Here is a 27,692-nt window from a genome sequence, read left to right as displayed (position 1 = left end):
ATGAAGTCAAGACCCCAGCGCAGTCCCCACTCTGCCTCAGTTTTCCTAGGCACCCCAACAATTTATCACTTTGTCAGCGAGACACTTAAAGTTCCTGGGCTTTAATAAGGGCACATAGTGGGACAATGGGGGCAATTAGGAAACCAGAGCAAGGCTGTTTTGCATATTTACTAAATGTGCTGGAGTCATCGCCGCTGCCACCAACACGGCCTGTTGACTGCATGAATTATTCCTCTATCTGCCATTAACAGCTGGGTAATTATTACTAGCATCATCTGATAAATATTCTCCTTATGATGCTGGAACAACACAGGAACATTTGAAACTTATTTTACTTTAACTTATAGAAATGTTCAGACAGTGGGTAGGGTTATTTATTCTCCTTTTATGTGTGGCGTCTCACATCCTCCACCTACCTCTTCTGTCTCGTTTCTCCAGCTTTCTTCATCACTCCCTTTCTCGTGTCCCTCTCAAGGACATTGATGAAAGGCGAGCTGCTACACTGGAGTGGGACCTGCACTACCAACATTCCCCGCTTTTATGCGTCACTCTTTCTTTTGCAGCTTCTTTCTGATCCAGTTTGGGAGGAGACAAGTTCACTCCCTCATTTTGATTGGATTTGTATATTGAGTGTGCGTCTGTATGTGTGTGGTGTAGCATAATCTGGCTGCTGTGCTCTCTTTGACTTTTAAGAAAATTACTTTTGAGAAGGAAACAATGGAAGGGACATGAGGACAGTTTTGAGAATGTTTCAACGTTTTCAGACAAAATAATGATCGAATATAACCAGTGTGGCACCTGATTTTAGTGCTTTACAGAAGTAACTGATCAATTTGTGAGTCACTTAAATGAAAAATCAGTGTAAAAAGCTCAATATCTTGAGCTGGTCATTGTCTCAATTGACTGGGTGACAACCCTTTCTCCTCCATTTGCCTGCTATTGAATCATTTCATTGGAGCAATTAAGCAGCCAATCAGGTCACATCTCCATTAAATATTTAGAACTTAGCCAATTAGTTGCACTGTTGCTGGCCTTGATGACCGCAAGTTTGGCCCACTGTCCCACAATCCCTCAGTCTCTGATATCCCATCAGACCTTGACTCACCATTCTGAACCAGGAGGTAAATTATTGAGAGAGACAGATGGGAAATTTAGCTGTACTATATTAACTGTTAAATAAGTGAGCAGACCTGGGTCACATCAGTTTGGGTTTGAAGTGAGGTTGATTAGCTCATTTATTGATCGTGTCCACAGCACTGAATATTATATTATTGGACTTCTATGAGTGCTATTTGGTTTCTTTATGTTGTATTGTATTTCTTTTTTTTCCAATTATTTGAATTTGAAGATGAGATGTAACCTCTTAGTTGAACATAGTCCATACCAGGTTTGTTCTTGGAGAAAAAAAACATAATTCCATCAGAAATGTTAAAAACACAAATATTTCTTTTGGTTGACACTTTCGCCACCACAAAAATGTAGTTAACTGTACTTGCATTTAAAGTATTATGAAAAAAAATAAGGACAAATACAAGGCCACCCGCATTTTTTTCCCAACTTTCTTATGTATCTTATAAGTTTAAAAAGATTTTTGGCACTTTTGCACTAGCCTAAAGTATTACCGGTACTTGGGTATTGGTGGAACGTGAGTATGCTGGCTCCACAATGTACTGTATATCATACAATTTTGTAATGGAAAAAAACCCTAACAAAATATAACAGAACTGAGTTTTTGTGAGGAAGCTGATGTCTCAGGTGACTAGGTGAGAGCAGTTCTAAATTTGTCTTTGGGAGGTGATATATTTCCCTAAAATGTTGGTAGGATTCTGAACAGTACAATCTTCAGGGCCTTTGCAATTTAAAGGTGACATCTGGTTTTTATTGGATAGCAACTTTAAACACCTAAGTAACCAGTAATGCAAGTAGTATTTACACTAAGAACCCCATAATGACATGAAAACAAATGTTAAAATACAATAGAGTAGTAGGCCTGTTTATTAAAAACAGTGCAAAAGGTTTTTTTAAGTATACTGTAAACTACTTAATAAGGCAGCACGATGGAACAGCTGTAGAGCGCTGGACTCACAGTTTTAAGGACCAGGGTTCAAATCCCGGCCCCGCCTGTGTGGAGTTTGTATGTTCTCTGCGTGCCTGCGACAGGTTCTCTCCGGGCACTGTGGTTTCCTCCCACATTCCAAGAACACAACATTAATTGGACACTCTAAATTGCCCCTAGGTGTGACTGTGAGTACGACTGTTGTCTGCCTCCATCTGCCCTGCAATTGTCTGATGACTAGTTCAGGGTGTACCCTGCCTCCTGCCCGTTGACAGCTGGGATTGGCTCCAGCACTGACGTGACCCTCGTGTCGATAAGCGGCTCAGAAGGTAATGCATGGGTGGATAGACTATTTAATAGTGTTATTAGACACATTATTATTATGCACAGTTTGAACATAAACACTGCTTAAATATAGTATAGGAAAATGAAAAAAAACTGTACTTAAGCCCTTGATGCCCATTTGTCACTAAACTTTTTCCATCCATAATGCATTCAAGATAATCTATGTATTCTTACAATGCTGTTTATGCATATTCCTAAAGGAATCTTTTGATTTTATCTATCCACAGCTGCCCTTGGGCAGTCTTACGTAAGCATGGCTGTCAATTAGCACCGACGGCCCCTCTCACCACCACCAAAGGTCCAATCGCATTCATACATAGGCAATATGAGTTAAGGAACACAACTATGACATACACTTGGGTGGGGATACAAATCAGCAATCCTCGGTTTGCAGGATGTACACTTTGGGACTGTCCTGTTGTACTTTTGTGTAAAGAAACTGGCAGTGAGAGGAGCAGGTTCACTTATTGAGGCCATTGCCATAGGTAGCACTTTGCTGCCATAGGCAATTAAAAACCTTTTTTAGGAGTTCTTGAATTACTCACAGATTTTTTTTTTAATTCATGGCTGTTCTCTTGTTCTTATAGATTTATCAATTTCTTTCTTTTTCTTTTGCATTCACCGCTCATTCATTCGCTTACATAGAGACATACACACACACAATCCAAGTGCATGTGCAGCGTGCCGAACAGGGCTAATGAGGGTTGTATGTTGTGTCGGCTGGTTGGGTCGACACAGATCGAGGTGCCTTCAGCCGTTACAAATCTGTTTGGCTTTTGTCCACTACACAGCAATTAATAACATTGGGGCTGGGCTGGGGGCAGGAAACAAAGGTCACCCATGCAGCCCGACCGACACACTTACACACACACACACACACACACACACACCGATAAGATTGTTCAATGCTGGGCACAAATTCAGCAATTCCATTGGAATACTGCATGGATATTGACAAGCATGCTGTTATTGTTTTCTTTGGCACTCACTTGCCAAAAATATTGCACTAGACCCTCTTTAAAAAAAAAAAAATCATTTTTACTCATAAATGAACGTAAACGCACTAAAAAGTACTTTTGTTAGTGTGCACATTCAATTAGTGAACCATGCTGTCCCAGAGGAAACCCAAACTTTATATTTCACATTTAATAAGTAATATTCCTGTTAGCCAGGGTGACAAATGGAGGCCAAGCAACCTCTATATTTATTTACACACCATCATACGTGAACATACAGAAATTCTTAAACTACTTAGTTTGACACCTAAACACACGGATATCATCTTGCATCTGGGTAATGCTCTGCATATTTCATTTATTTTGTAATTTAATCTGATGCTGAGAATGAAATGAGAATGCAAATGCGTCAGGAACCACGTTGTAATTTTTCTGTTTAAATCCCACCAGCCAATGAATGTATTAACCTGCCATTACAGACCTGCTAACAATATTCTGATTCGTCTGTTGAGGTCTGTAATTGAAAATAGAAGTTGGCTCGAACAGTGGGGTGGAAGCAGTGAAAATGGACGAATTGTTGATGAGCGAGAGGCAACACGTCCTGGAATTGCTCTTGAGGAAATAGATTGGCTTTACGTGTGTCCGCGTTTTCACATTACTCTGATATGAGTGTTTTAGTAATTGTTTCCAATTCCCTCTTTTAAGTTATTACCCCCTTGTAACAATAAGGCTTTGTGATTGCCAGATGAAATTGCTGCGTATGGACTTTTAATGCATTCCATTTAAGCAGCTTGGCTTAACAGATGTCACAGACAGACCTGTCCTGGCTGTTGTGATGAAATATATTCATCATCCTCCCACTTATACCTCCACATGCACTCATCCCCCCCGCACCCCCCACACCGCCCGTTCTCTTGTTTTTCTCCCACGGTACCGCTGCTGTCCCAGCCTCTTATTATCAGGTGCTTTTTCATTCATTTGAAGGACACTTGAGGGAATTACCACCAAAGGCTCCATGATAAATACGCACGCACGGCTCCACATTAATTGTCCTATATGTGCTCAAATCTTTGCATTTATTAATTTAAATATAAGGCCATTTGGCTCAACTGTCAGTATAACACACGAATAATGCTTATAATTTGACAATCGGAACACAAAAAATTGGCACAATTACATTGTGATACTAAATGTGGTGGAATCGTAAAATGCATTTGGTGGTATCTATGAAGGTGCACCATTTCCATTTTTTTAATCACAGTATGTATTTAACCTAATTTGCTCTGATCCACATTAGGATTGTTTGGCATTGGCGGTCTTAAGTATGAGAGAAAATTATGAAAATAATGACTTACAACATAAAATATGGTTGGTAAAAATACAGTTTTGAAACAATCTGTTTCAAGAAATGAAATTTCTTAATCGGATTGGGTCTTTGGTGGAGGTGGAGGCAAGAAGGTGGGTGACCCAAATGCAGGGACTGCAATTAAGTCTTAAACTTGTATTTAATTAAAAAAAAAACAAAAAAAACTCGGCAAACGAGATGCATGAGGGGGGAAAAAAACAAGATTCAAAGCAGCAAACAAAACACTCTGAGCCATTTTCTGCAAAAGGAAACAAGACATGACCAGGAAACTGACTGACAACGGCATATGACTGTAGCAACATAAACTGAAAGAAAGCAGAAATCCAAAAACAAACAAATTGACCAGACAATGAGGAACACTTGGACAAGACACAAATGGTTGGAGGGAGCTGATTGGTTGACACATGGTAGAGAGGGTTGATAAGAACAAGCAGACACAATCATCAAATGAGCACATAAAACATGAACAACATGCTGCACAGAAAAACATGAAACAAGGTAAAACACAGACCTTGACAGAATCAATAGTATTCGTTTGTTTTTTTTTAGGAGAGAGATGGATGAACTTGAAGAGCTCCAGAAGAGAGAGAGAATCTGTCTGAAAAAGGTGAACGAGCAAAAAGCCAAAGTCTACCAAGCTTACAGATGGCACCACCTCCTCAGCACAAAACAGGTGGGTCTAGGATGCACAAGCACACAGTGTCAATGGATTTGACAATGATCAGGCTAATATCTGATGGGTCAAATGAAGGTTTCATGTTCTGTTCCTATAAACACTTTCATGTAATGATCTGCAGTCTTTGGGCCAACCACATCCTTTCACAATTACTGGTTGATTAGAATTAGCTGAGTCTTTAAGTCACGATTTAAGCGTCACTATTTCAAGACCCCTTGCTGGCCAAAAACATGGAAATTGGGACTGTTTGCTGAAGAGGCCAGCGGGCATCACAAAAACTGCCAATGAAGACTGTAAACTCACAACTGCTCAACCCCATCCACCGGCTATGACCATACAGTGGTGGTTTGCGATACAGGTTTAATTTGTTCCCTGACCACGCCTGGAACGTAAATCACTCATCTCAAATCAGTTTTCCCTGTTCGAATGAATGGGAATTCCTGTCATATGTTTCAGCCTCCAGAACAAATTGTTAAACACCAGTATATAAAATCAAGGTTTAAAACTTGAATAATAAGGGCCACTTGTCACCTCTGAGCTTGGAGCTCTTTTAAAGAGTTAAATAGCATTCTATACTGTATGATATAAAAACATACTGCAATGAGATTGTGCTTCTCCTGATTGTACGTTATCCCCTGGGGGCAGAATAATAGAGATAAACACGCATGAAGATGGTATTATTTCTTCAGTAAGATCCAGTAATAGCAGTTGTTTTTCACATAAGATATATGCCTGTGAGTTTTTGTTAGATCTACATCTTTTTCTTCACGGTTTGTGCTCACTTCACATTGCTAAACGGTTGTAGGTATTTTGCATTAGGCAACAAGGACAAAGCAGTATGGTGGTTTTAAATACTTAATACTCTTAAATTTGGTTTGGGCGATGGGTGACTGGTTAGCCTCACAGTTCTGAGGACCTGAGCTCAAATCCAGCCTCACCTGTGTGGGGTTTGCATGTTCTCCAAGTGCCTGTGTGGGTTTTCTCTGGTTGTTCAAGTTTCCTCCTACATCCCTGATCATGCATGGTATGTTGATTGAAGACTTTAAATTGCCTGTCGGTAGGAATGTGGGTGCAGGTGGTTGTTTGCTTATCCTGTACACACCCTGACATTGGCTGGCGACCAGTTCAGGGTGTACCCTGTCTCGCATTCCAAGATAACAGAAACAGGCCACAGCACGGCTGAGACTCTAGTGATCCTTAGTGGTACAGAAAATGAACGAATGCTTAGTTTAGTAGTAAACATCAACTGGGAGTGGGAGTAAAAAGGTTAGAGACTCTTTTTTTTTTGAAGAAGAAGAAGAAGGACTTCCAAACTGTTGTGTGTTGTGACGTGAGATCAGAACCATAATACAGTGGTCGTTTCAGTCAAAGCTAAGAGTTGTCAGCTTTTATCTCAGAAAACTCGGAAGTCAGATTAGTCGTATCTCAAGGCACCACTGTATAATTAGAGATGGGCAGTTGAACTGACAAAATTAGTGATCAATTATGGATTTTTAAAATTTCATTGGTGGAAACTTCTGTGATCAACGGTGATGTGCAGAATAATGTTTCACGGTGAAGTTTACCCTTGAGGAGGACTACATGTATTTCTATACAAACATGTATTATTTGTGGTTGAACAGTTCATGCACCGGTATTTAGATTAGTTACATTTCTGAGGCATCCAGACTTCACACATGAAACATATCTCATAAGAGACAGGAATGCAAATACCTCATGCTCCAACCACATAACAAAGTCGTAAAAGTGCAACTCAACTCTTGCAGTTTATTTAATTTTTTATTATTGTTACGGCCATGCTACCCTGAGAACGCCCGATCTCGTCAGATCTCAGAAGCTAAGCGGGTTTGGCCCTGGTTAGTACTTGGATGGGAGACTGCATGGAAATACCAGGTGCTGTAAGCTTCTCTCCCCGGCTAAATGCAGAGGGGTTGAGTCAGGAAGGGCACCCGGCATAAAAGTGCGGCAAACAAATATACGTTCACCTAAGATGACACGCTGTGGCGACCCCTAACGGGACAAGCCGAAAGGAAAAGAAGAAGTAAAATAGAAATCTTGATTGTTGTGTGTTTGGCATTTAGTAATTCATTGCATATTTAGTTTTGAGGAATGGTTTTGGTGTTCACACAATCCTCTGCTGAGCTTTTCTCTCTATGGATACTGTATATTGTTTTCGCTCTTTTTCTGCATATGGCATGGGACTCTTTCCCTTCATTGCTCTGACCTTGTCAGCAGTGAATAGATAGCTTTCTCACACAGTTCATCCTTCTGCACTACTCGGACCCTGGCCCCCACACACACACACACCTGCACACATAGCTTACCAAAACGTCCCTCTGACAGAGACAGAGATGCTGTGTTCCTGGGGTCGGCATCATTGCTCTTCCCATAGCTTGCTCGTTGCTGTGGGATTAAGTATGTGTGTGTGCCTGTGTGTGTGTGTGTGTGTGTGGTGTGTGTGTGTGTGTGGTGTGTGTGTGTGTGTGTGTGTGTGGTGTGTGTGTGTGTGGTGTGTGTGTGTGTGTGTGTGGAAGTGACATGTTTGTCAGGGCTTCTTTTTTTGGGTTGTTGTTTTGCCCCCTAAACCCTATCAGTGAATGTCAGCAATGACTAAAGATCTATCCATCCATTATCTAAGCCGCTCATCCTCACAAGGGTTGCAGGAGTTCTGGAGCCTATCCCAGCTATCTTCGGCGAGGAGGCGGGGTACACCCTGAAGTGAAGGAAACTGAAAGAAAAAAAAACAATTAGCAGAGAAGATGGGGCATGACGACGGGCAATTTGAAGTCTCCAAATAATGCACGTTTTTGGGAGGAAACTGGAGTACCCGGAGAAAACTCACGCAAGCACAAGGTGAAGATGCAAACTCCACACAGCCACGGCCGTGATTTGAACCCCGGTCCTCAGAACTAAGGCAGACGATTCTAACCATTCGCCCACCATGCCGCCAAGACTAAAAATATGCAGGGATTTTGTGTGCTAATTTGTGTTTATTATGTAAGAAGTTTTAGTGTTTTAATCGGTTTTATAATTGTATTTATAGGATTAGTATTGAACTTTTTTTAATTGTAATTTTGTGAAGAGATATTTTGCTTTGAAGGGATACTCATTCTCTGATCTGCCATTTTCCAGCTCTATATCAACTTTTGTTAATGTAGTTTATTTTCAAAATACTAAATCCCACTGGAAAAAAAAACATTAATAAAGCTGTCTAGAAATGTTGTTTTGAAAAGAGCTGACACATGATAGTCCTCATTTCCCACTTGAGCCCTTTTCTCATTTTAAGAGTGTCCTAAATAGCAAGTGGTGTTATTAGCATATAAAGTAAGAGTCTTCCAACTCAAAGCTTTGGTCTGGTAATTAACATGCATACAGAAGGATCACTGTAATGTGAATAATTCTTGCTCTAAGGCCTTCTGTTGCAAATCCACTTCATATCTTGTGTATGTGTGTGGATTTCTGCGTCTGTATGATTACTGCAGCCCCCTCCCAAAGTATTGGAACAGCAAGGTCAATTCCCTTGTTTTTGTTGTATACTGACGACATTTGGGTTTCAGATCAAAAGATGAATATGAGACAAAAGTACCGAATTCCAGCCTTCATTTTATAGTACATGATTGTGTACATCTTGATGTTGAAAAACGCAGATTGGAACACTTTTAGTGTGAAGCCACCCAGTTTTCAAGTAAGCAATAGTAAAAGTAAATAACATTTTAATATTTGGTGGCATAACCTTTACTTGCATCAACTGCATTGAGCCTGCGGCCCATTGACTTCACCAGACTGTTGTATTGTCTGTCCATTTTCCAAGCTACTTATCCCCACAAGGGTCGCATTCTTCATTCAAACAAGGATTTCATTCTTCAGGTGGTTTGCTGCACCTTCTTTCAGTTCCTGTTTGTTTCTGGGCGTTTCTCCCTTCATTCTCCTCTTCAGCATGTAAAATGCATTGGGTTAACGTTGGATGATTGACTTGGTCCGCCTAAGACCTTCCACTTCTTCCCCCTGATGAAGTCCTTTCTTGTGTTGGCATTGTGTTTTATTACATGATGAAGCTTCTCTTGATTAGTATGGGTGCATTTTTCTGTAAATTGCCAGACATGGTTTTGTAGACTTCAGAATCCATTCTGCTGCAACCGCCGTGAGTTACATCATTAATAATGCAAGCCCAAGATATGAAATTATCTCCACCATGGTTCACAGACAATGAGCTTGTGTGTTTTGGATCTTTCTCCATACTTTGGCCCTTCCCTCACTTGGGTAGAGATTAATCTTGGGCTCATCGGTCCATAGGAACTTGTTCCAAAACATTTGTGGCTCTTCGCTGTAACTTCTTTGCAAAATCCAATCTGGCTTTCTGATTCTTTTTGCTGATGAGTGGTTTAGTTGTTATGGTATGCCCTGCATTATTCTTTTAAAGTCTTCTTCAAACAACGGATTGTGATACCTTCACTCCTGCCCCCTGTGGAGGTTACCAGTGATGTTACTTACTGTTATCTTTTGGTGTTTCTTCACCGCTCTTACAATGTTTCTGTCATCAACTGTTTTTGATGCCCTTGGCCGAGTTGTTTGATGTCTGTTGGTCACTATCCCAGTAGTTTCTTTCTATTTCAGGACATTCCAAATTCTTGTATTGGATTTGCCCACTGTTTGTGCAACAGCTCTGATCAATTGATGTGATTTTCATGTTTGCTGAACAACAAATCCAGTTTTCAGAGGTGAAGCAAAGCACCATACAATGTTTAATTAGTGAGTCTAAAAGGCAACACCTGAGCAACTAGAAACACCCATCAGTCAAATGTTCCATGTTTGCTCACTTGAAAAGTGGGTGGCTTTAATATAAAAGGTGCTCTTTGGCATTCTAATACGTGTGGAGGGGACTGTCTTTGATCATCTCTTTTTTTCAGTGTGTTTAAGCCGCTATTTATTTTGATGAAGCAAGGAAAATGGATGGGAAATAATCATTGTTCTTTGCTAATACTAAGTAATGTGAACATTCTGTCTGTCACCTCACTCTGTCTTTAGTGCCCAGGGGTCTTCAACTCTCCATTCAGGCTTGCCCCCCATGAGATGGAGTTACTATTGAGGGAGGTCAAGTACCTGACCCCCACCACGCTAGTCCCTCAGGACTGTGGTCATCTCATACCTGCAGCTCCAACACACTCGAGTTTTGATGGGACTGGGACTGAATCCCTGAGGAGCAAAACAAGAGCCTGCTGTTCCCCCAAGCCTATACTTCCCCGTATCACTAGCACAAAACAGCAGGTAGGACGTATTCAACCGAAGCTGCATTTTAACTGTCCTACACCAAAATTCCTGTTAATAAATGTGTATTTGTGGAAATCCCTCCCTCCAAGCTTTCTGGGGCTGCTTTTCATATTTATTATTTGATTACTGTCCTCTAGGTGGCGATAATACAGAGCGGAAGCTCGTTTTTTTGCCAATCATGAGTTGACACGATTAATTGAAAATTCCCAAATATCATACCCTTGGCCCATGGCACACCTGTCTGTAGAGGTCGGTAAATAAATAAATGGTAGTTTTCGCATTATCATTTATATACAATGGAAGATGGAAACGAGGCCCTGCTGATAAGAGAGTAATGGTTTTTACAGTGTCTTTCCCTTTATTTTAGCACCACATCATTCTAGTCTTGCCCAGTTGGGAATTGTTCTTATTAAAGGCAAAGATCTTTTAAAACTCCTTACAAAGAATAATGGCATCATTAAAACATGGTACACTTCTCTCTCTGGGATTTTAGGAATGGGACATTTTGCATCTCTGATATACTGAGCATTGTGAGTGTGCAGCTCTGTGTCAGTATCTCACACAGAGGTCCGCATCCCCGGACTCTACAACCACATGTGGCTCTTTCATCCTTCTGTTGTGGCAGTCTGTGACTTTGGAAAATAATCGGCATTTAATTTCAATTTAAATTAGTTCATTTATTTTTTTACATTTTTTGCAATTCTAAATTTGAAGGTTATGGTGCTGTTATTACACTACATGAAACTTTAAATTTAAATGTTTTGTGGATATTTTTGTCCCTGAAAATAAGTAACCATGCTGGTTAAAAAGTAAAGAATATAAATTAGTTTTAAGATGAGTTTTAAAATTGGACAATAAGGGGCCTGAGCGATGTTAAGGGGGAGGTTTTTAATATTTTTACTTCTCATCGGTGTAACAGTATCTCAGCCATATTTACCGTTAATATTTTCAATACGCTTATCCTCAGGAGGGTCGCTAGTAGAGACTTAATGATGACAATAAGAGCACTGAGCAGAATGCAAATATATACTAAGGTATATTGCTGCAGTTTGATATATTCTGTGTAATTAGTGCAGACAGACCCCATTTCTTTCTTCCTTCCACTATCACCCCTTCACTCCAAACTAGCTATCTGGTAAAGATAGATAAGGCTGCGCCACAGGTTGCAGAAGTGGTCAGGCCAGGCCAATGATCATGGCGATAGGGGCAAGGACAGGTTTCCCCACATTTGCCCCTCTCTTCTCGCCAACCTGGCGTTTTAACTGGCAACAAGGTCACCGCCGCAAAGCACCAGGACTTATTATACTGTATTGTTTAATTAGACATTTTACAAGTGGCACATTAGTGGGAGCATCTCCATTTATATTGGAGAACTTTATATTCAGAGCTTTAATTTATGCAAAGTCTTTATGCATTTTTTTTTATAAAGTATCTAGTCAAGCAGAATAAGTTAAATTGGGAGCAAAATGTGTCACATTATCTTTTGTCATCACTAGCACTCAGACTGGTTTGAATTTACTTTTTTTCCCCTCTTCACGCCTTCCCTCTCTGTCTCTCTCGTGGTCTCTGTGTCACAGGAGGAGAAATGAAAGGATTGTCGTTTTGCTTTTTAGTTATAAACCGTCACCACCTGTGGGAAAGGGTTCAGACAAAGATTGAGTCATGAGAGGCTCAAGCAGAGAAAATCATTATCTGATACTTGTGATTATCTTTGGTTATTTCAGGTCCGGATCAGAGACCCCAGAGAAATGTGGGAGCAAAATGTACGTTTTCCTGAGCTCACTGTAGGTCTGCAGAACTCGTGCACGCACTTTGAAGAGGCTCAGAATGACTTGCATTTCTACAGTGGCACACCGTGAGTCACACAATTTAATTGTTCTATAGTTTCTCTGTTGTGTACTGCAAAGAATACATCCACACATTGGCCACATCATTACGTAGACTTCATCCATTTTTTATAGTACCTGTCTTCATTATGGTCACGAGTGTGTTTGAGTCCATCCCAGTAGAATTTGAGCAAAAAGTGGGGTACAATCTGAACTTGTGTCCATCCAACCACAGAGGTCATAGAGACAAACTCCCATCCATGCAATCATTCACAACTACTGACAATTTCGAGTCTTCAATGAACGTAAACTTGTATGTTTTTGTAATCTGGAAGGAATCCAGTGTACTCAGAGAAGACCCACACAAGCACAGGGAGAACATGCAAATTTTACACAGGATGGCCTGAGGGACAATTCAACATCCGCCCCCTTTAAATAAACAGCACAGAATTACTAAAGAGCTGTCAAAATAATGTGATTTTAATATAACAAAAAAATTACAGGATGTACGCAGATCCATAATTCTTACATTAAATTTGGTCACAATCCAAATGTGTCATTCTAAAGGTCTTACAAAGGCTACATAGACAAAAAAACTACATTGCGTATTTTCTTTGAAAAACTTTTATTTTAGTTCTTGAAACCTGCAGACACCCGAATGTTCAGTCTGACTTTCACTCCACTTGGAGCCCAAAATATTAGAAAAACAAAATATGATGCATTGAAGTTCCTTCCAAATGCAAACTACATCAATATGAATACATTTGTAAAAATGCATGCATTTTGCAATTGTGTGAAACTTGGATTGTGTAAGTGTACATAAAGTTTTTACTGCTTAGTTTGTGTGCCAATAATGTTGCTCTACAATTAACACAAGCACATTCATTCAACCTTAAGTACCAAATTAGCTCATCCTTGTTATGGAATTTAACGGGTGTATGCTTGATTATTTTCATACTGCTTTAGTACACATTTCTTATTAACAGTGTCACAAGCTTTTCCATGTAATTAAGAACAGTGCGTATGTAAGTAACAAGTGTAGCTGCAGTGTATTTGTGACTTTGTTAAACATTTGATGAGAACCTCATTAATACTCATGGGCTAATCTACTCAGTTTCTGTGTGAAGTGTTCATATTAACCCTCAGTTTGATCTTATTCACGCCGTAATTTTCCTGGCAACAGAACAAAAGACCACCCAGCTTTCTTACCAGTGTGCTCTTCTTTGGTATTTAGCATACCTTCAATCAAACAAGCTGCACAATCACGAGAGTGTCTGACATAAATTCAATGACGTCTAGCAGTGACAGGGGAAATAACAGACGGTGATTCAAATGGTGCATACAGAATCAGGTAGATTTCAGTCTACTATTGGGAAGGATAATGAAAAACAAAAACAGTTGAATTTGCTCACTTCATGACACTTCAACACCTTTGCTGACTTTAACTACAATTATAATTTGCCTCTCACAGTGTCACTCAAAAAAGTACTTTCTTTTTTTTAGATAGAACTAAAGTTATTATATTGAATTTCAATACATTGAGCAGGTCCCTAAATTTTAAATATTGAGGAATGTCACCACCTGGTCCTCCAAAGCTTATCTTTTCATATCCATTTTACAATGTTTTCCCAATTGTTTTTATTCTACATTGTGTCTGGTTATCTGTGTGTTTTCTTCAACATTTTGGAGCTGTACATGATCTTCTCACTAGCGTTTTACTATGCCAATGGAGTAATACAGTAGTAGTGACTTTCATAGCCAATATTCAGATATATACTGTCTGTGTGTGGATATAGAGTGGGTCTTAATAGTATTTAGTCAACCACCAATTGTGCAAGGTCTTCCACTTAAAAAGATGAGAGGCCTGTAAGTTTCATCATAAGTATCTCACCTATGACATATAAAAGGAGAGAGGAAATTCAGAAAATCATTTTGATTTTTAAATAATTTTTGGCCAAATATGGTAGAAAGTAGGTATCTCTAAAATTCTATATGAAATTCCCTCTTTCATTATTGTGGCATTTAACAAATTTCAATAATTTTGCTTATCCTGACTGACCTGAACGCATATAGATTTAGTCTGATTTGACTTCAGATAGTGAGGCAAAAAATTAAATGTGGGTTTTTACTCAGTGAATGTAAACTTTTGGCTTCAACTGTGTGCGTGTGTGCGCATGTGTATATTGTGCCATTTACTACCCTCAAAATAAACTTTAATTTCCATCTTTTTTTTTCCAGATCAAAATTTCATCATTCGCATTGATTTATTTCTTCATTATTGCTACTCCAATTTTGCATCACAGGACAAAGCATGGAATTTGAAAAATACCTGAAATAAATAATAATAGCATGTTATCATTTAAATTTCAAATATACAGAAAAATTAATGAATGACTTTAACTCTTTGCCTTCCAATTTCCTGCAAAGGATCTGAATTATGTAGCTTCTTGTGGCGAATGTGACATGGAATATACAGATTTTTTTATTATTATTTTTTTTTGGGGGGGGGGATTAACCTGTGAGGTAATTTGAAAAGTCGGGTACAAAGCTCAATTGGAAATTAAAAACTACACAAATATAGAAACAAATTTACAGCTCTAAAGTATTTAAATTTGTGTATTTCAAAAAATTTTCTGATGCAGGGAGACAAACTTGCAATTTTTCCATTCTCCTAGATAGTGATAAATAGATTAAAAAAAAGCTAATTAATTTGACCCTGCATTTATGCATATTTATTTCTGGGGCACACAAATTTGTCAGCAAGTAGTACAATATGCTTTTTTTTTACCTTCAATTTTTTCATATGTTTTATTTGTATTGTTTTTTGCTTTGTCAACCAGAGGACCAGAAAGTACGCACCACCATTTGGACCACAGAAGTCTTGCCATTCCTCATCCAGAAAATGCCATGAATCTCACATAATGCCGATACCAACAGCAGGTAGGTTAGCAATTCTGGATACAAATGTAGTAAGGATAATTTATTTCAACAACTTCATTGCTAATTTTTGGCAATAAAATATCCACCACGCTACCGTGAGATGAAGAGTCCAGAGATAGTAGTAGTTTAAAATACATATCTTAAGTCATGTCATGTGATCCTGAACAGAAGCCATTTCTAGCTTTGTGGTTAATATACAAAAACATACAGTTTGTGTAGATATAAATTATAGATGAAGCGTAATTCAGAGGTTGCCATGGCTTCTGCCTGATGTGTAACACACTAGCCGTCTTTCACATAAAAGCGAAAAAACAGACTCGGTGCAGTCAAGCCCTTTCAATTTGAGTTGCACAAATTTGTCAAAAGTGACAGCAATTTAATAAATCGTCGCTCTCCATCAGACGCATATGTACACCCACCCACACACCAACACAATTCCCAGTTATGCCCTCCATTGCCCCCTTTCCATGTATACGTAAATGAGGTGTGTGTGTGTGTGTGTGTGTGTGTGTGTGTGTGTGTGTGTGTGTGTGTGTGTGTGTGTGTGTGTGTTGTGTGTGTGTGTGTGTGTGTGTGTGGTGTGTGTGTGTGAGAGGGGGTGAGAGGGGGTGGGAGGGGGTGGAAGGGTTTCGCATGTTGGCGAGTGAGAGTGCGCGTGGGCCTTGCGGTTTGGTCCAGGCATTAGGTAATTGACTGTGTCTTTGCTCAAGGCCTTTCATGGATCACCGTCCTTTATTAGCTCACTTCCCAGCATGCACACGTATACATATATATGCATGCACACACACAATCTTCCCAGCAGTTCCACCCAGCCTCTTACCCCCACCCCCAACCCACCAGCAACAGCAGACCCAATTGCCCGGAAACAAGAAGTGAAACAAGCGAGAGAGGGAAAGAGAGAAGAGCAAGGGAAGGAGCGAGCAGCGACACGGGAATGAACTAACACGGCCCCAGGAAGTGGAGATAAATAAGAATGGGGATTGAATGGGTGGGGGGGGTGTGGTCTCTCACAGCTGACAAATGGGGCTGGAGGTGTACACTTTGTGTTGATCAGATGGTCCATGATGGCTTTTGCAGAAGTAGTCGTGGTCTATTTTGCATAATTGCGAGATTAGTACTGATACCATGGCAGATCATCAAGAGAGCAACTTTTCATAATGGGAACCCTTACCTAATCTTCCATACGCTTGTATCTGTGAATTGTCAAACAACACAGAAACAATCCAACCTGTGCTCTATTGATCAAAAGATTGACGCTATGCCATGGACATCTATTAAGGGTTGACCATTTTTTTTGTATATATATATTGGACACAATGGTGATGGTAGTCAAATCAACTTGGACTGAAGGGTCACGAATTATATTTTTTTGCTGTCTTTACCTCATTCTGCGCACCTCCATACACATGATGGTTTACTCACTTTCCCCAACATCCTTGGTTGCGCAGGACCCACCACCTGACTCTTTCTTCCAATTAAATTGAGATTGCAGGGTTGCTGCTCATTTTACTAGGTAATAGTGTATAATTTACAGAAAATATGGAATGAAATTATTTACTAGAAATTCTACAGTAAATTCTTTAGAATAACGTACTGGTGGACTGGTAGGATGGTTTTACGGAGATGTTGTTTCTCATCCTTGGCCCACTTCTATTGTATTGCTGCAAGTCAGAGCTCTTCAGACCGTGTTTCCGTCTGCTTCATCCTTATGTGGCTCTCTCTCTCTATTTGCGCTCTCTGCCTGTGTCGTAATTAGTGCATAACTCCTATCGTTGGAAGCACCCCCAGCTACGGCAGTGGCCAGCAAAGCTTTTTGTCACAGCTCAGAGGGCCGATGGAGTGGACAGCTCAGCCTTGATACTCATCATCTTCGTACCGTGCCGGGGCCATGCCTCCCCCACAGCCACATTATCTGGCTATGCTATCCAGCCACGCTCCTAATTATTTTCAAATCCCAGCCGAAGCCCTATCACCCACCCTGCCACATTACCCTGCTCTGCTTGTAATCATCACCTTAAGCCTTGCTTTGTAGCCTGAAGTCCCATCATTAGCATATCCCAATTTTTGCTAGCTGCATAGTCTGCCTCTCTGGCTTGACCATCACAGCTCTGGAAATAGCCCATGACTCCTGGACCTTTATTTACTATACCCATCTGTGTCACAGCAAGAAAGGCTGTCAGTGTTAATGTTGTGTGCCCTGTCACAACTTACAGACATCCACACATAATCACAATGATGACAGTCTCTGCCTCTCCAGGAATTCAATAGCCACCATCTTACACCAAGGGGTGCTTGCCCTTTCTCCACCGTTCTTGTCCTTGCCCTTGCCCTCATTAAACAGGTCCCTCTCCGGTGATGAGTTTCTTGGAAGTCGGCAATTGTTTATTGTATGAAATTATATGTAGAAAACTACAACAGGCTAAAACTCTTACCTTGCTTAGCCTCTGCCCTTTAAGAAACTCATATCGAACCGAGGTTTTCCAAAGACTGCTGGCCACTCATCTCGACTGTAGTCACGTAGAATGTCATCATTGCTGTCTAACACTACTTAACACTCCATCCGTCCATTTTTCTATGCCATCAAACATACAGATGTTCCGACGGAGGATTGAACCTTACTGAGGCAGATGTGTTAATGACCTCACCGCACTCACCTACCTTTAATTTGCATTTCCTAAATGATCATTTGTAGACAAAAATATGACATTCTCTTCATTGCCCTTCTGGAGTAGATTTTTTTTTTTTTGTGCCTATCTGCTATAAACCCGATTAGACATGGAATACTGTTGATTCAATTACATTATTTGAAATTAGATTTATTGATTTTAAATAGGATTTCCAAATGGTTTCCACACATGAGTGGTCAGAATTACATTTATATGATCTCTATCCAAATGTTGAACCTTTGCCATCATTAAATTAACCAAGCCAATACTGTGCAGATTGTAACTAACATTTCAGAAAGGTGTCACATAAGAGCAGGAAGAAGTCATTTAAGTGAAAAATTTTCAGAAACTTACCGTAATACCCGCGCTACAGAGCACACCTGGTTATAAGCCTCACCCAGTACATTTATAAAGGAAATACCATTTGGTACATACATACGCCGCAGCTGTGTAAAAGCCACAAGTGACCACACTGAAACCCACATTGAAACAAAAGATATTTAAAAGGAAGACGGTACACATACCGTTGAACGCTAGTGCCGCTGCGGTAACCCTAGCGCTCTACTAAAAGGGCCGGTTAAAAAAAAAAAAAAAACATACTGGTAAAAATCACTGAGACAAGGCAGTAACACGCTAATGCAGTGGTATGAGAGCCAGACCAGGAAAAGTCACTTCCTCAGCATATATATTCCACCTGTCTCACTCTTACCTTTTCCGATCAAGTGCCCGCTTGCGGCCGTTAGAAAAAAATGCACAAATTAGCTGCATCACCGCATAACCCGCAGGGTTGAAAGCGTGTGACAAAAGCCATGGCTTATAGGCTAGAAATTACAGTATAGTTCCTTGATTAGTCCCACTTTAGTTTTTTTTTTTACTTAACATTTTTTCATTGTTTTATTTAATCTCCCCGATACCCTAAAAAAACTTTCAGAGAAAGCTCCAACAGAACATATTTTTACAGTTTTGGGTCATATTCTCATTGGATTTTGAGCTGTTGCACTCTCATGTTCTCTTTTGCATCTCTGAATACGGACAAGGGGAGGTGTGAGATCATATTTAGTGAGAATCAGATGGGAAATGTTGTAACCTAAATCTTCTGTTCTTGTTGGTTCTGTGAGGAAAACATTGCTACTTCTTTGGCCACAAAAGGAAAATCTCACTGAGTAAAAATAGTTAAAATGAGAAAAGGGCAGAAATACTGCACAGCTGATGATAACGTTAGTTTATTGTTCCAGCCGGTTGTATGAGAAATTTCAAATGCAAGTTATGGGAAAGCCTTTCTCTGTCCAGGCTTATTTCATGGCTATGTTATTAGCCATGTCGCCAGTGGTACTGCCTGGAACAATAAAAGATAGCTAATTAGGAGGCCACGTGCTAATCAAATACACTAGACTGAGTGGTCGCGTCTGTGTTTGCTTGGCTCCCAGCATATCTTTCCCCTCATATTAGAGCGGCACCCATCACAACTTTGAAAAGCTAACGCCTGACCAGAACCTTGGCCGCAATGCACACCAGAAGACATGCACAACCATGAAGTACATTTTTCAATACGAGCATCTTTTCTTTTTGGCTTGTCCCGTTAGGGGTTGCCACAACGTGTCATCTTTTTCCGTCTAAGCGTATCTACAGCATCTTCCTCTCGAACCCCAACAGCCCTCACGTCTTCCTTCACAACATCCATCAACATTCTCTGTTTTTCCTCTCGCTTGTTTGCTTGGCAGCTCCATCCTCATCAGCTTTCTATCAATATACTCTCCCTCCTCTGGACATGTCCAAACCATCAAAGTCTGCTCTGTCTAACTTTGTCTCCAAAACAGCAGTCCCACCTGCACTTTAAATTCTTCTGTCACAACTACGGCACACCTCACCACTGTTCTGCTGCCCTCATGCATGCCCTGTACTTTTCTAACATACTTCTCTGCCACAGCAGACTTAGACATGCCGTACCACAGTCCCTCTCTTGATACTCTGTCATAGGCTTTCTCTAGGTCTACAAAGATACAATGTAGGTCCTTCTGACCTTCTCTGTACTTTTCCACAAGCATCCTCAAGGCAAATAATTCATCTGTTGTACTCTTCCTAGGAAATCATACTGTTGCTTGCAAATACTTCTGTACTCAATCTAGCCTCCACTACTCTTTCCCATATTTTCATTATGTGGCTCATCAACTTTACTCCTCTGTAGTTTCCACAGCTCTGCAAATCGCCTTTGTTATTAAAAATAGGAACTAGCACACTTCTCCATTCTTCAGGCGTCTTCTCACCTTTTTTAAAAGACTGAGCAATATGGATTAAACTTAACAATAGGTACTCGTAGGTATTAGGCAAAATAATTACCAATATTACTGCAGCACGGCGACACGGTGGATCAGCTGTAAAGTGTTGGCCTCACAGTTCTGAGGTCCAGGGTTTGATTCCGGCTCCTCCTGTGTGGAGTTTGCATGTTCTCCCCGTGCCTGAAATGGGTTTTCTCCGGGCACTCCGGTTTCCTCCCACATCCCAAAAACATGCAACATTAATTGGACACTAAATTTCCCCTAGATGTGATTGTGAGTGCTGTTTGTCTTGATGTGTGCTGCGATTGGCTGGCAACCAGTTCAGGATGTACCTTGGCTCCTGCCTATTGGCAGCTGGGATAGGCTCCATCACTCCCTTTGTGAGGATAAGCAGCTAAGAAAATGGATGGATGGATGGATGGATGGATGGATGGATGGATGGATGGATGGATGGATGGATGGATGGATGGATGGATGGATGGATGGATGGATGGATTAGTGCAGCTCACCATCAGTTAAAACCTTCTTCTTGTGTTTTTTCATGTTTGCCCCCAGGTGGCCAGAAGGAGCACTACAATGAATACAATTACTTATTTAATACTACAATTGAATTAAAGCAATAAATTCTTCACATTCTGTTCTTATGTAGTTGCAGTATGTTTTTTTAAGAACAATTGAAGTCTTTTTCTTACTTAAAAGGAAGAGGAGGTAGTCCACTCATTTTAATGGGGAAAGAATGAAATACGAGTGTTTTGAGTTACAAGCACTGTTGCAGAAATAAATAGTTCTACTTGTGTCTCAAGGCACCAATGTACTAAAAGTGATAAATTCCATTTTTTTTTCCAAGCAGGAAACATGTGTGAACAATGTTACTGAAATCCAGTGTCATCATGGTTCTATAGTCTGGTGTATGCATGAATGTAAGAAGGGGGTCGACAAGTAAGAAGATGTTTGTGCCTTAATATATCGCCAGTGCCTCTGTGGATGTGCTCCACTGAGCCATACAGCATGGACTATAGTGTGGTAGAATCACTGCTTGTCTCCTGTCGTCATCCTCTTTCCCTTGCTGGAACTTTTTCTTTGACCTAGACTCACACTTTCCTACCCTTGTCTCACAGTATGTGTGTAAATGCATGTATGTGCCATCAAATTACTCATGCAAGCTTAAGGCAGATAGCTAGCTCATATACAGCAGAATGTTAGTCATCCCAGGCTGTGAAGATGAAAAATATACATTTCTATACTGTCTGATAAATGGGAACCTATTCTTTCTGAAGTCTTTATTTTAACTTCACAGTTCATCAGTTTATGTGAAGACCACATTTTTACATTTGCTAGTACATTCTACAGAATCCATAATTACACTGTATTGCCAAAAGTATTTGCTCACCTGGTTTGACTCACATATGAATTTAAGTGATTTCTGATTCCTAGTCCACAGAGTTCATATGACGTCGGTCCACCCTTTGCAACAATTACAGCTTCAACTCTTCTGGGAAGGCTGTCCAAAAGGTTTGAATGTTCACACAGTGATGTTGGACACAAAGGCCTGGCTCTTAGTGTCTGCTATAGTTCATCCCAAAGGTGTTCTATCGGGTTGAGGTCAGGACTCTGTGGAGGCCACTCAAGTTCAATCTCACCAAACACATCCAAGCCTTGAAGAAACTTGTATGCTGGAAAGTCAAAGGGCCATTTCCAAACTATTCCATCAAAGTTGGGGGCATGGAATTGGCTAAAATATTGATCCCTCAGTTCCAGTGAACGGCTCCCAACTTTGTCGGAACAGTTTGGGGCTGGCCACTTCCTGTTCTGACATGATGGTGCATCAGTGTGAAAATCAAGGTCCATAAAGACATGGATGAGTGAGTTTGGTGGTGTAGATATACTTGACTAACCTGCACAGAGTCCTGAACTCAAAAATGAATTTGATAAGAGACTGAAAGCTAGGGCTTTTCATCCAACAATGTATGACCTCACAAATTTCCTGCATGAAGAATGTTCAAAAGTTCCCATAAACACACTCCTAAACCTTGTGGACACCTTTCCCAGAAGAGTTGAACATGTTTTTCTTGCTAAGAACCAACATTATATTGAACCTAATCGATTAGGACTGTGATGTCTGTTAAATTCTTAAAAGTGAGTCAAGGCAGGTGAGCCAATACTTTTGGCAATACAGTACGCTTTTCATTTATGCTCACCATTATTGGTACAACTTCATTTTTTGCACAACATGTATATTATCTTCAGAACGAAATAAAATGTACCAAAGATATATCATCAGGATCTTTTAAGTGGAGAGAAGTAATTTCATGATGACATTTATTTTTTCAACTTGGATATTGTAATTTCAATTTTTAAAAAATCTGAGAACAGCATATGCACCAATATTGGCACACCTTCATATTTTGTTGCACACATTTGGCAGTGATGACAGCTTCCAAACATTTCTTGTATCTATCTATAAGCTCTTTGCACTCCGCATCTGCTGTTTTCTCATTCTCTTTTTTTAATGTGTTCAAACTCTCGAACATTTGCAGGGTTCTTTTACCCAATGGAAGATTTCGCTTCCTCCAAAGATTTTCAATTGGATTGAGATCAGGTGTCATAGCTGGCCATTTTATGACAGTTGATCAATCCCCCCACCCCCAAACCCCCACACACACCACCCCAACCCTTTTTTTTTTCTACCCTTCCTGTGTCCATATCTCTTGCTGGAGGACCCATGAACTCTGCTTCAAGCAATTTTTCTACACTATGCAAGATATTTCGCTCTCTTGATAATTTTCTGATTTCATGATGCCTGTGATATAGTCAAGGCCTCCAGTACAAGATGACCAAAGCAGCCCCATGGCATTATGCTTGACTGTTCGCAGGGTGTTGTTTTCATGGGTCCAATAATGTTGAGGACTGTTTGTGTGAGTTATTCCCGTTCAGCATAGTGCACATCTGTGAGGGGGTAGTCTTGGTGCCAGTGGGACCTGTAAAGCAAAGCAATCACAAACACTAAATGTGCAAATGGCATTGATGTCCTGTGTTAAGCAGCCTGTGTTGACTGATGAGCCTTTTAACCCCGCCTGAAACAACTCCAGCACGGGGGATTAGATGTACACTCGGGCCTCGCAGGCTTCTATTCCATTTTGCATTGGAATTGTGCATATTTAATCTTAGGTGTATGCCAAGGAGCAAAGACAACCTCCCCATACCCCTCCTCTTTTTCTTAGTTTCTAATTATTGATGTGTGACAGCACCCCAAGGCTGTGGGCCTAAATTCACCATCCCATTGTACAAATCCCAATTCCAATGAAGTAGGAAAAAAAAATAGTACAATTATTTCCCAAATCTTTTCAAACTGTTTTGGAATCAGTACACCACAAAAAGGATAATTTTGAAACTAATCAACTTTGTTTTTTTTTTTTTTTTTTAAATATTCACACATTTTGCATTTGTTGCATATTACACCAAAAAAGAAGGGACAGAGGCATGTTTCCCGGCGTCACATCATCTTTGGTTTTAACAACACTCAGTAAGTAATTAGGGAGTGAGGACACTTTTTGTTGAATCTTATTTCCCATTTTTGCCTGATGTACAACTTCAGTTGCTCAATGGTCTGGGGTCTCACGGTTGTTTGTGTGAGTGCATGAACGTAGTTTCAAGAGCGACCCCGCACCGTGTTCGTAATTTCTTGTTTGTACATGTTTTTTACCTCTGTGGGCTGCACGGGAGAAGGAGATGTGCAGAGGTTCAAGAAGAGATTGGTAGAAATGGAAAGATAGAAGGGGAGGAATGAGATAGGGAGGATGTACTAGGAGGGAAAAAAACATAACAGAAGCAGCTCAGATTTCACAAACGCACATTTCATCAATCATGTGAATAAGTCGAAGTGATTATGCATTGTGGTGGCAGGCCAAGTGGTTTGGTGATGGTGGGGGTGATTACCATACACCATAAAGGCTTTCTTATCTCCCAGACACTGATTAGTTTCTGTCTGCAGATAGCCTCTCACTCTTCACTCCTTCCTGCACGCACGCTTCCACTGTCCCTAAATGAATGTAAACAATCCCACGCATGCCACCACACTCACCTATAATGCATTGTGTGCGTTCACTCTTTTAATTAAACTTATGAGGTGCCAGTGAGCTGCCTCATGACCAAGATTAGAATAGCTCGCAGAACATATGACAAATAGATTATCCCATCATACAAATAGTTTAAAAGATACTGAGAATATTTACAGTATTCCAACAACTATATTGCATCACGTTTCCCCTGTTATGATCACTAGTTATTAGGAATACCTCGAAACCTGACATGTAAAATGACCGAGAAGTCAAATTCGAATTCCTTTGTGGCATTTGGATGTTCTCATGTTGGCAGAGGTTATCTCCAGGTACGTCTGCTAAAAATTTAGTTTGAAGGCTCTTAACTCATTCATGGGCAGGGTGGCAATTTTTTGCCTTATTGAGATAAAACTCTCCTAACAGGCCACAATCAAGGAAATAACACTTCTTTTGTTTAACGCATAAAACAAAGGCCAAAAAAGATGGACCCTCTCGCCGGCAGCGCCTCAAAACTGGGACGGGTATGTTATCAGTTCTGTGAAGTGGTACGTACTAGAGATATGTTTTTAATTAATTCTTATTCTAGAACAACACTTCCGCATTAATAATATTGATGGATTAGCATTTTGAAGACAAACATGGTTGCATACTGACCTCTCTCCCTTTCTTCTCTTGGAAAAGGCTCCATCTTTACTTGAGGTAGCCATGTTGGGTCAGAAGGAAAGGGAAATAACTCTATGCTATGTTTGACCAATGAGTTATCCTCTCCTGATACCAGATTATGGCTTCAGATTAAAACATTTAAATATTTTGATATACTGAAGGATATAATGCGTGAAAATCATGGTGTCCCAAAAATGGGACGCTGCCCATGAATGGTTGATTATCTAGGAATGGGCAAAGTTTGAAATTTGTGTAAACAGCCTATGACAGTCAAAAAAGAAGCGTTCTCGTGGCTAGAAAGTCCTCGTAATCCCTTAACCAAACCATCCCAAAGTATAGGTATGGAAAATGCTATCCCCAAAGTAGATGGTGTTCATTGGCTCCTAATGGGTCAAAGCTAAACCAAAAGTGTCATTGTTTTGGTACTGTAGGTCAATTTACACCAAAACTGGCCTTCACATGAGCGTAGAAATCAATAAGAGGAGGTGACAAATTAGCTCTGTTTGAAACACCTCGCTTTGTGTCTCAAGCAGGTGATTAGTAATTACTCTTTTCTCTTACATACACACTCTCTCTTGCTCAGATATTTAATGTTAATTCATTTGGTAAGCAGGCTAGACTGCTGCGTAGCGCTGTCTGAGGGGTGGCTGCATGCGAGAAGCGTGCATTGGACACATTAAGGCCTCCTGACAGGGGCCCGGGTGAAATAAGTGAAATTAATGGAGCTCCTTTCATGTCGGACAAGGCCGCGGCACCCCTTTCACGCCGCGTACAGTCGCCGAAAAGTCGATACTTTTTTATTACTCCTCGCTTGCCCTACATTCTCCGCTACAAGTGCTGGGCTCACTAATTGCTTTCAGTTTGCAGAGAAGGAGGGAGCGAAAAAGCGGGAGAAAGACGGACTGGGAGAGGAGTCTGTCCCAGAGAGCGCAGAAAAAAATTAATCACTTTTTTTCCACGGTGTCTTTTTTTTTCTTTGTTTTTTTTATTGAGGAGCAACGTGTTGACAAGGTCCAGTTGAGAGTCAGAAAAAAGATGTGAGGGTAAATGGTTGGTGAGAGTACGCTTGGTCCCCAGAGAGCATAATAACATCCAGAAGCGTGTTAATGGGGAGGAGTAGTTTAAGTGGTCTGGGGGCCTTGGCTAGGTCCCCCCTGGGGCGTTTTTCCAACAGCCGTACACGTTTCTGTAAAATTTGTTGATAGATTTGCAGAAACATTAGTCGTCAATTGTGAATTTAGAAAGTCTACACACCCCTGTTAAAATGCCAGATTTGTTGATATAAAGGAGAACACGATCATATCGAAACCTTTTCAACCATTAATGTGACCTTTAACCCGTATAGCTTTTTTTTTCATCTTTTCAAGATTATATGCGTTCCTCACAACAGTCTTCAAGATGAGAAGTAAAAAAAAAATGTGTCCAACTGTTTGCACCCTCTTATAGCTGGTGTTTCCTCCCACATCCCAGAAACATGCATTAATTGGAAACTCTAAATTGCCCGTAGGTGTGATTGTGAGTGCAGCTGTTGTCTGTCTCCATGTGCCCTGCGATTGGCTGGCAACCAGTTCAGGGTGTACCTTGACTCCTGCCCAAAGATAGCTGGGATAGGCTCCAGCACTCCCACGACCCTTGTGGGGATAAGCGCCTCAGAAAATGGATGGATGGGTGAATCCATATTGACATTGTTACAGCTTTTTTCTTTTTTTACATTTTTTTTCCACATTTTTATATACAGAGAAAGAAAGAAAGGAAAAAAAGGGGCTGGGGGAGGAGAGATAAAAATAATTTACATTCATTAAGATTGGGATAATATTACCTTTATAAATGAAAGAATAGGAGGATTTCTCTCATCTCCAATTATCTAATCTATTAGGTCATCCTCAACCAAGTTCATACCCGCAAGTGAGCAAAAAAAAATGTCTTAAAGGGAAAACGTGAATAATCATAGTAGTGAAAAAAAGAAGAAAAATGATACCACCTCAAAGTACCTTACAACAAATGTTCCAAAAACAATGTACAATGATTTACATATTCGCTTCATGATTTACATATTCGCTTCAAGTAAACATCCACCACTCCCACGACTCTTGTGAGGATAAGCGGCTCAGAAAATGGATGAATGGATGAATGAATCCATATTGACAGTTACAGCTTTTCTAATAGGTCATGTTATGGTTAGCGCTGGTGTGCATACTGCATTTTTTTCATCTTATTTATGGTGTTGTTGCTGTAGCACGGTCAGACCGATGGCCAATTTGAGCGATTTGAAGTCTGAAAAATTCTTGCAATCTGCAGTTATACTGTGTTGTGTGTGTGCGTGCACTTATTTGTGTGTATTGTATGTGCGCTGTCTGCCAGTATGCTGCGCACTGTTGTGCTAAACTCAAGTGGCAGGGGGGTTAGCCTCTTTCAGAAACAGCAAAGCCACAAATTGATGTGACACTTTGAACCCCCGTCCTCCCTCCCCGCAAGCCCACCTCATCCTTTCCCACAAACACACACACATACACACGTGTACGCGCTCACACTAATTGGCCTCCAGTAAGAGGGAAATTCCACCAGTCTTCTTTTCTTGCTGCACCCCAGCTTTCAC

General features: G+C 40.4%; 1 protein-coding gene and 1 pseudogene across 1 annotated transcript in view; both read left to right on the top strand.

Moving 5' to 3' along the window:
* Positions 1-27,692, top strand: part of spata17 (spermatogenesis associated 17) — a 73,158-nt gene that overhangs the window by 8,503 nt on the left and 36,963 nt on the right. The window contains exons 6-9 of the mRNA XM_061814393.1: positions 5,273-5,396; positions 10,425-10,664; positions 12,392-12,522; positions 15,334-15,433. Coding sequence (XP_061670377.1) covers positions 5,273-5,396; positions 10,425-10,664; positions 12,392-12,522; positions 15,334-15,415 — 577 coding nt within the window. The 3' untranslated portion in view covers positions 15,416-15,433. The remainder of the gene's footprint in view (positions 1-5,272; positions 5,397-10,424; positions 10,665-12,391; positions 12,523-15,333; positions 15,434-27,692) is intronic.
* LOC133498715 (5S ribosomal RNA) lies at positions 7,186-7,304 on the top strand (annotated as a pseudogene).

The sequence above is a fragment of the Syngnathoides biaculeatus genome, chromosome 3 (assembly GCF_019802595.1).
Source record: "Syngnathoides biaculeatus isolate LvHL_M chromosome 3, ASM1980259v1, whole genome shotgun sequence".
NCBI classification, from domain to species: domain Eukaryota; kingdom Metazoa; phylum Chordata; class Actinopteri; order Syngnathiformes; family Syngnathidae; genus Syngnathoides; species Syngnathoides biaculeatus.
The sequence above is the reverse complement of the archived record's forward strand: the minus strand, read 5'-3'. Positions and strand labels throughout refer to the sequence as shown.